Source organism: Salvelinus sp. IW2-2015, linkage group LG18 (assembly GCF_002910315.2).
Source record: "Salvelinus sp. IW2-2015 linkage group LG18, ASM291031v2, whole genome shotgun sequence".
Taxonomy (NCBI): domain Eukaryota; kingdom Metazoa; phylum Chordata; class Actinopteri; order Salmoniformes; family Salmonidae; genus Salvelinus; species Salvelinus sp. IW2-2015.
The window spans coordinates 10,378,253-10,387,233 of NC_036858.1; the positions used below are offsets into that span (position 1 = coordinate 10,378,253).

Below are 8,981 nucleotides of genomic sequence, written 5' to 3' on the forward strand. Positions count from 1 at the left end.
CTGAGCCCTGGACTGGCCCATTCAGGGTTGTGATGTCTGAATTATATGTGCCAAGCTTCTGCTGGGTTTTCCCCTCTTTGTGCCACTGTTTCACACTAGAGATTCAGAAAAGCGAAAATGTATCTACCTTCTCCAACTACAAACTCTCACGTTAATTCACACTCACAGTGACTCACTCCCCGAGTTCTTTGATTCTGAATCTATTGCCATTGGAATACATTCAGCTTGACCCATTTGGCGAGGGTTTATCGCTTCTTTCACAAACGATTCATGCCSGGAGACAACAACACACTACACAGCTTGCATCTTTGTGGAAAAATTACTTAGGAAAGAATGCAAAGCCACTGGAGAATGGAGATGCCTTTGTGACCTTTGTGACCTTTGTGAGATTTCTGAGCTTTTAACAGACAACTTTTAGTTAGGGGAAGATAACTTTTTTTGTAACTTTCAATGTGACTGTTAGAATGGCCAATGAAAAAGGGAAAAGTACACACATCCCACTGGTTCAGGTGCTGGACAGAAAAACAAATGTGAAGAAATGAAGGATGTTTACAACTCTGATATATACCTAAATACATTCTAATGGGAATGTGAGTAGAGCTTTGCTCACATCCTTCATGTCTTTACTCAAAATGACTGTCCATGATAAATATAGATCCTCATGTTATGGGATATATATGTTACAGTACGGGAGATTGGGGTAAGTCGAGCCACCCTTGTTTCTAGGAAACCATACACAATATGTATCATTTGACCAAATATTTAGGAACAGGTAATTTCATTGAGTCTGTGAAGAAGCAAGTTATGTCCAAAAAAACGGATTTTCACCAAGTCAAATGAATTTATTGTGTTCGTTTCTTGATGAGTTGGCACAATGGTTGAACAGATGTATGTTTTCTTCTCAGGCCTAACGCAAGCTGGGYTATGAGGTAACAACAGGGCCTATGTTAAAAGTGTTTTTAAAAAGTACAAATCGAATCAAACTTTATTTGTCACATGCACCGAATACAACAAGTGTAGACCTTACCGTGAAATGCTTACTTACAAGCCCTTAACCAACAGTACAGTTCAAGAAGAGTTAAGAAAATATTTATCAAATAAACAAAAGTAAAACATTTGTAACACAATAGCATAACAATAACGAGGCTATACAGGGGGTACCGGTACAGAGTCAGTGTGCGGGGGTACAGGTTAGTTGAGATCATTTGTACATGTAGGTAGGGGTGAAGTGACTAAAGTGACTATGCAGTCCGGTGGCCATTTGATTAAATGTTCAGAAGTCTTATGGCTTGGGGGTAGAAGCTGTTAAGGAGCCTTTTAGTCCAAGACTTGGCGCTCCGGTACCACTTGCTGTGCGGTAGCAGAGAAAACAGTCTATGACTTGGGTGACTGGAGTCTATGACTTGGGTGACTGGAGTCTCTGACAATTTTATGGGCTTTCCTCTGACAACGCCTATTACAGTATATAGGTCCTGGATGGCAGGAAGCTTGGCCCCAGTGATGTACTGGGCCGTACGCGCTACCRTGTGTAGCYCCTTACGGTCAGATGCCGAGCAGTTGCCATACCAGACGGGGATACAACCGGTCAGGATGCTCTCGATGGTGCAGCTGTAAAACGTTTTGAGGATCTGGGGACCCATGCCAAATCTTTTCAGTACAATGTTTTTGTTAGGTGTTAAGCRTGTGTTAAAATATGCTTAAAAGTATTAAAAGACCAAAAGGTTATTGTGATTGTGTTGAATTGTGTTTGGGAAATAAAGATAAACATGGTTTTAAAAAGGTAGTGGTAATATTTCATTCTGTATAGACATTTGTAGGTGGCTTACCCCATACCCAGGGAAAGTTGTGCCAAGAGACCACTTTTTTTGCGACAAGCTATGTTTCAAAACTGTAATGTTTACATGAACTCTGACTATTTCCAGGMATACACAACATCCTGAAATATATGTAGACATCTTTGTTAGAAAGAATACTATATTTCCCATAACAGWGTGACGCTGAATGTAAAGAAATGGYTCAACTTGCCCCACTCTCCCCTATGTGGGATTTACTGAATACCTTARGATTTTACATACACAGATCAGATCTGATCTCAAGAAGAATCGATATCTAACCCCACATAGCAGGCACACCACACAAGACAAAAGGCTGGTGGCGACAACAGACACTGATTATGCAATATTATGCATGCTGATACCATCATTTTTCAGTAACTATCAATAAAGCATTAATTTCTTCCCTAATGAGGTCCTTTGATGAATCTGAACCACAACGCTGAATCTCCTTCTTTACAACATAAACACAGGTCTACTATTCTGTCAGTGTGTTACTGTAGCGACCTAACCCGTATGCACAGTATCTGGTGCTATATATGGCGGTAGTACAGCCATAAAAGGTGGAAGAAGGTGCCGATTTGCTCTCGGGAGAGTGCTGCGGCGCTCTGTCTCTGTGTGTGCCGGTGCAATGTGTGCCATCTCAGCCCCAGGTAATGTATGACTTCCTGTAGCAATCGCTCTAATGAAGCYGGCAGGGAGAGGAGGCAGCTAGAGCCCAGTAGGTCTGAGAGATATAGAGTACTGAGAGAGAGAGGTGAGGGGTGACAGAGAGAGACAGAGACAAAGAGAGAGATTATATTTTGTGGAGGGAAGCTAGCTAGCTGAGTAGGCAGCAGCCAGAGAATGGCCAGTCAGTGATAAATGCTCTGTCTCTCCAAATCAAAGTTTATTGGTCGGGTACACAGATTTGTAGATGTTATCGCAGGTGCAGCGAAATGCTTGTGTTTCTATCTCCGACAGTGCAGTAATACCTATTAAGCCTTGAGCCGTTTGAGACATGGATTGTGTATGTGTGCCATTCAGAGGGTGAATGGGCAAGACAAAATATTTAAGTGCCTTTGAACAGGGTAAGGTAGTAGGTGCCAGGCACACCGGTTTGTGTCAAGAAGTGCAACTCTGCTGGGTATTTCACGCTCAACAGTTTTGCGTGTGTATCAAGAATGGTCCCCCACCCAATGGACATCCAGCCCACTTTACWAAACTGTGGGAAGCATTGGAGTCAACATGGGCCAGCATCCCTGTGGAACGCTTTCGACACSTTGTATAGTCCATGCACATGACGCATTGAGGTTGTTCTGAGGGCAAAAAAATCCCAGTTCTTCCAGGGCCTGCATACTCACCAAACATATCACCCATTGAGCATGTTTGGGATGCTCTGGATCGACGTGTATGACAACGTATTCCAGTTCCCGCCAATATCCAGCAACTTCGCACAGCCATTGAAAAGGAGTGGGACAACATTCCACAGMCCACACTCTACAGTCTGATCAACTCTATGCGAAGGAGATGTGTCGCGCTACATGAGGCAAATGCTGYTCACACCAGATACTGACTGTTTTTTTMATCCACGCCCCTACCTTTTTTAAAAAGGTATCTGTGACCAACGGATGCCTATCTGTATTCCCAGTCATGTGAAAGCCATAGATTTRGGGCCTAATTAAATTATTTCAATTGATTGATTTTCTTATATGAACTATAACTCAGTAAAATCTTTGAAATTGTTGCATGTTGCATTTATATTTTTGTTCAGTGTATATATATATATACAGTGCCTTCAGAAAGTATTCACACCCCAGTACTTTTTCCATATTTTGTTGTGTTACAGCCTGCATTTAAAATAGATTACATTGAGATATTGTGTCACTGATCTACACACACCCCATAATGTCAAAGTGGAATTTAGTTTGTAGAAAATAAGTATTCAACCCCTTTGTGAGGGCAAGCCTAAATAAGTTGAGGAGTAAAAATGTGCTTAACAAAACAAATAATATTCTGTGAATAATATTCTCATTCTGTGTTCAATAATGACTACCCCATCTCTGTACCCCATACAATTATCTGTAAGGTCCCTCAATCGAGCAGTGAATTTCAAGCACAGATTCAACCACAAAGGCCAGGGAGGTTTTTCAATGCCTCGCAAAGAATGGCACCGATTAGTAGATCTGTAAAAAAAAAACTAAAAAAATTATAATACATTGAATATCCTTTTGAGCATGGTGAAGTTATTAATTCGGCTTTGGAGGGTGTATCAATACACCCAGTCACTACAAAGATACAGGCGTCCTTCCTAACTCAGTTGCCAGAGAGGAAGTAGATAGCTCAGGGATTTCACCATGAGGCCAATGGCGATTTTAAAACAGTTACAGAGTTGATGATATGAGCAAACTGAGGATGGATCAACAACATTGTAGTTACTCCACAATACTAACCTAAATTACAGTGTGAAAAGAAGGAAGCCTGTACAGAATAAAAATATTCCAAAACATGCATCCTGTTTGCAACAAGGCACTAAAGTAAAACTGGAGAAAATGTGGCAAAGAAATTTACTTTTTGTCCTGAATACAAAGCGTTATGTTTGGGGCAAATCGAACACAACACACCACTCTTCATATTTTCAAGCATGGTGGTGGCTGCATCATGTTATGTGAATGCTTGTAATCGGACAGGATTACGGATTTCTTTAACATAACAATTAATGGAATACTATAAGCACATGGTCAAGTTGATTGTTGATCATTGATGGACAGCAATTTTCAAATCTTGCCATAGATTTTCAAACCGATTTAAGTCAAAACTGTAACTAGGCTTTCATGCACATTCAATGCCGTCTTGGTAAAAAATTCCTGTGCTATAAGCACAGGCAAAATACTAGAGGAAAACCTGGTTCAGTCTGCTTTCCAACAGACACTGGGAGACAAATTCACCTTTCAGCAGGAAAATAACCTAAAACACAAGGCCAAATATACACTGGAATTTTTTACCAAGACGGCATTGAATGTTCCTGAAAGCCTAGTTACAGTTTTGACTTAAATCGGTTTGAAAATCTATGGCAAGATTTGAAAATMGCTGTCCATCAATGATCAACAATCAACTTGACAGAGCTTGAAMAATTWTTTGAAAGAATAATGGCAAATATTGTACAATCCAGGTGTGCAAAGCTCTTAGAGATTTGAGGCATTTTAGTAGAAACACAAGGAATAGAGCAGTAAGCAGATATGATTAAAATAGCTGAGTAGGCAATGCCTGACTCACGAAGCAAGCAGCACTGGAACTTATTACACACCTCTGTTATAAGCCAAATGGACTACAGTATCCACGGCCAGTTATAGTATTGTTGTCAAGTAGTACATATACCACAAAGACTTGATTTCGGAAAAGGTGTCCTACCACCATTTCAAAAGACATTTKAATTGGATCTTGCATTGGTTAGGTCCACACCTTTCTGCTGTTTGTTAAAGTAGTTGGATTACCCTCCCTGTAGGCCTATGTGACGCTCTTGTGCAGTGAACTGCCTCATAAATAGAGGTTACTGATATCATCGTGTGTGCACTTCATCTTCCATGACAACTAACSCCCCAAAGTCATGGTGGAACGTGAGGAGACTGAGGTCAGGTTACTGTGAATTAGCATGGTTGGTCAGTTAGCATGGCTAGCTAGCATGCTCAGAACACGAGGCTAGCCTAGAGTGTTAGCATAGGATATCTAGGGAAAAATGTTACAATATCATTGRGGCTTGTAAACTTGTCAGTCGCCACTGACGTCTATGCTTCTCACTGCCCTTTCACTCACTGAATATTTTACAGTGTCAGTGCRAGAAGAGTCTGGAAGTTCCCATTAGAGTCTGTTTATAGACATGCAASGAGCGGCATTAGCCTTCCTGGCATTTTAGCAATGTCTTCGACAGGATGCTGAAAGCATGGAGTGATGATTTGAGAGCAGCCAGAAGCTCCAGTTATGAATATTACTGTAGTATGAGTACCTTTATACAATTAGTGGAGACTGGACCAGGTGTTACACAGAAATTATGCAGAGCTCTTTGGCCATGCACACCAGTGGTGGATTTGGCATCGAAAAAAGGATGCAACTGGACGCACACCACACATATCTACATACAATATATATGCAAAAGTATGTGGACACCGCTTCAAATTTGTGGAATTCAGCCACGCCCATTGCTYACAGGTGTATAAAATCGAGCACACWGCCATGTAATCTCCATAGACAAACAATGACAGTAGTATGGCTTTACTGAAGCGCTCAGTTTACTGAAGCGCTCACCTTTCCAACAKGTCAGTTGGTAACATTTCTGCCCTGCTAGAGTTGCCCCGGTCAACTGTAAGTGCTGTTATTGTGAAGTGGAAACGTCTAGGAGCAACAACGGCTCAGCCGCAAAGTGGTAGGCCACACAAACTCACAGAACGGGACTGCTGAGTGCTGAAGCARGTAGCGCGTAAAAATTGTCTGTCCTCGGTTGCAATACTCACTACCGAGTTCCAAACTGCCTCAAGAAGCAACTTCAGCACAATAACTGTTTAGCTTCATGAAATGGGTTTCCATGGCCGAGCCGCCATGCGCCGGCTGGAGTGGTGTAAAGCTCGCCACCATTGGACTCTGGAGCAGTGGAAACGCTTTCTCTGGAGTGATGAATCACGCTTCACCATCTGGCAGTCCGACAGACAAATCTAGGTTTGGCGGATGCCAGGAGAATGCTACCTGCCCGAATGCATAGTGCAAACTGTAAAGTTTGGGTGGAGAGGAAAATGGTCTGGGACTGTTCATGGTTCGGGCTAGGCCCTTAGTTCCAGTGAAGAGAAATCTTAACGCTACAGCATACATGAACATTCTAGACGATTGAGCATCCAACTTTGTGTCAACAGTTGGGGAAGGCCTTTCCTGTTTCAGCATGACAAAATGCTCGTGTACAAAGCAAGATCCATACAGAAATGGTTTGTCGAGATCGGTGTGGAGTAACTTATATCTATATTTTATCCCCAATTTCGATCTTGTCTCATAGCTGCAACTCCCAATGTGCTTGGCTTATCTGTTGTTCGAGGCGAAGGTTGAGTCATGGGTCCCCCGAAACATGACCCGCCAAACCGCGCTTCTTAACACCTGCCCGCTTAACCCGGAAGCCAGCCGCACCAATGTGTCGGAGGAAACACTGTTCAACTGACGACCGAAGTCAGCCTGCAGGCGCCCGGCCCGTCACAAGGAGTCGCTAGAGCGCGATGAGCCAAGTAAACGGTGTGGAGTAACTTGACTGGCCTGCACAGAGCCCTGACTTCAACCCCATTGAACACCTTTGGGATGATTTGGAACGGCGACTGCGAGCCAGGCCTAATCGCCCAAAATCAGTGCCCGGCCTCACTAATGCTCCTGTGGCTGAATGGAAGCAAGTCCCCGCAGCAATGTTCCAGCATCAGGTGGAAAGCCTTCCCAGAAGAGTGGAGGCTGTTGTAGAGCAAAGGGGGGACTAACTCCATATTAATGCCCATGATTTTGGAACGACATGTTTGACAAGCAGGTGTCCACATACTTTTGGTCATGTAGTGTATCTTCATACTAATTATCTCTCTCTCTCCCTTTGGCAGGTTGAGGCTCTGGGAAATGGAGTCTCTATTCGGCGGTGAGCTTAGGCTGCTGGGAGGTGGCGAGGGCTTAAAAGAGGACGGCTGTAGCGACGTGGGCTGGTCCTCCTCACCCCTCCCTGAAGACATGTACTCCGCATCCCACTTCACACTCATCACCGCCTACCAGGACATCAAGACACGGCTGGCGGGCCTGGAGAGAGAGAACAGCGGCATTAAGAGGAAGCTCAAGATCTACGAGATCAAGGTAGGCCTCAGAGCTGATAGGTTGACAGATGAGCTTTTCCTGATCCTGACCATGTGACATGACCAGGAAATACTCTGAGCTCCAGTTAGGGGTCTGAGATGTTTCTGGGAAGGACAKATTCCTGGAATAGGAGTTAGAAGAGAGAAATGCCATGGTAACGGAATTACMCTGAGACTCCAATTTTTCACTTTCAAATGTATACCAAACTAAAACCATTGATTTCAAAGTATAACAAACCATAGAATTCTATGGACAAGGACTACTATTAAAAAATCTTACAAAAACATTTGTTTTTACTTTCACCCCTTTTTCTCCRCAATTTCGTGGTATCCAATTGGTAGTTACAGTCTTGTCTCATCGCTGCAACTCCTGTACGGACTCGGGAAGGGCGAAGGTCGAGAGCCATGCGTCCTCCGAAACACGACCCAACCAAGCTGCACTGCTTGACACAATGCCCGCTTAACCCGGAAGCCAGCCGCACCAATGTGTCGGAGGAAACAACGTACACCTGACGACCATGTCAGCATGCATGCGCCCGGCCCGCCACAGGAGTCGCTAGAGCACAATGGGACAAGGACATCCCTTCCCGGCCAAACCCTCTGATAACCCAGACAACGCTGGGCCATGGGTCTCCCTGTCGCGGCCGGCTGTAACAAAGACTGGACTCAAACCAGGATCTCTAGTGGCACAACTAGCAACTGRGATGCAGTGCCTTAGACCACTGCGCCACTCAGGAGGCCCTACAAAAACACATTTACAGGAGGAACTGTGCAGATTCAAAGTTTGGTAACAGAATAAAACTGAGGGAGATTTTACCGTAATTCAGTTAACACACTTTGCATCTGCACAGTCAGTTCCATGCCGACGTTTCCCCGATCGTCATTGCTCGTGTTTCTTGGCCCAAGCAAGTATCTCTTATTATTGGTGTCCCTTTAGTAGTGATTTCTTGCACCAATTCGACCATGAAGGCTGATTCATTCAGTCTCCTCTGAACATGTTGAGAGATGTGTCTGTTACTTGAACACTGTGAAGCATTATTTTGGTGCAATCTGAGGTGCAGTTAACTCTAATGAACTTATCCTCTGCAGCAGAGGTAACTCTGGGTCTTCCTTTCTCTGTGCGTTCCTCATGAGAGCCAGTTTCATCATAGAGCTTGATGGTTTTTGCGAATGCACTTGAAGAAAACTTTCAAAGTTCTTAACATTTTCGTATTGACTGACCTTCATGTCTTAAAGTAATGATGGACTGTTGTTCTCTCTTTGCTTATTTGAGCTGTTCTGCCATAATATGGACTTTTTTTTTCATTTTACC

General features: G+C 43.5%; 1 protein-coding gene across 1 annotated transcript in view; it reads left to right on the top strand.

Annotated features, from left to right (window-relative positions):
* The window catches only part of LOC111977501 (TANK-binding kinase 1-binding protein 1), a 92,673-nt gene that overhangs the window by 18,484 nt on the left and 65,208 nt on the right, over positions 1–8,981 (top strand). The window contains exon 2 of the mRNA XM_024006937.2: positions 7,427–7,670. Coding sequence (XP_023862705.1) covers positions 7,443–7,670 — 228 coding nt within the window. The 5' untranslated portion in view covers positions 7,427–7,442. The remainder of the gene's footprint in view (positions 1–7,426; positions 7,671–8,981) is intronic.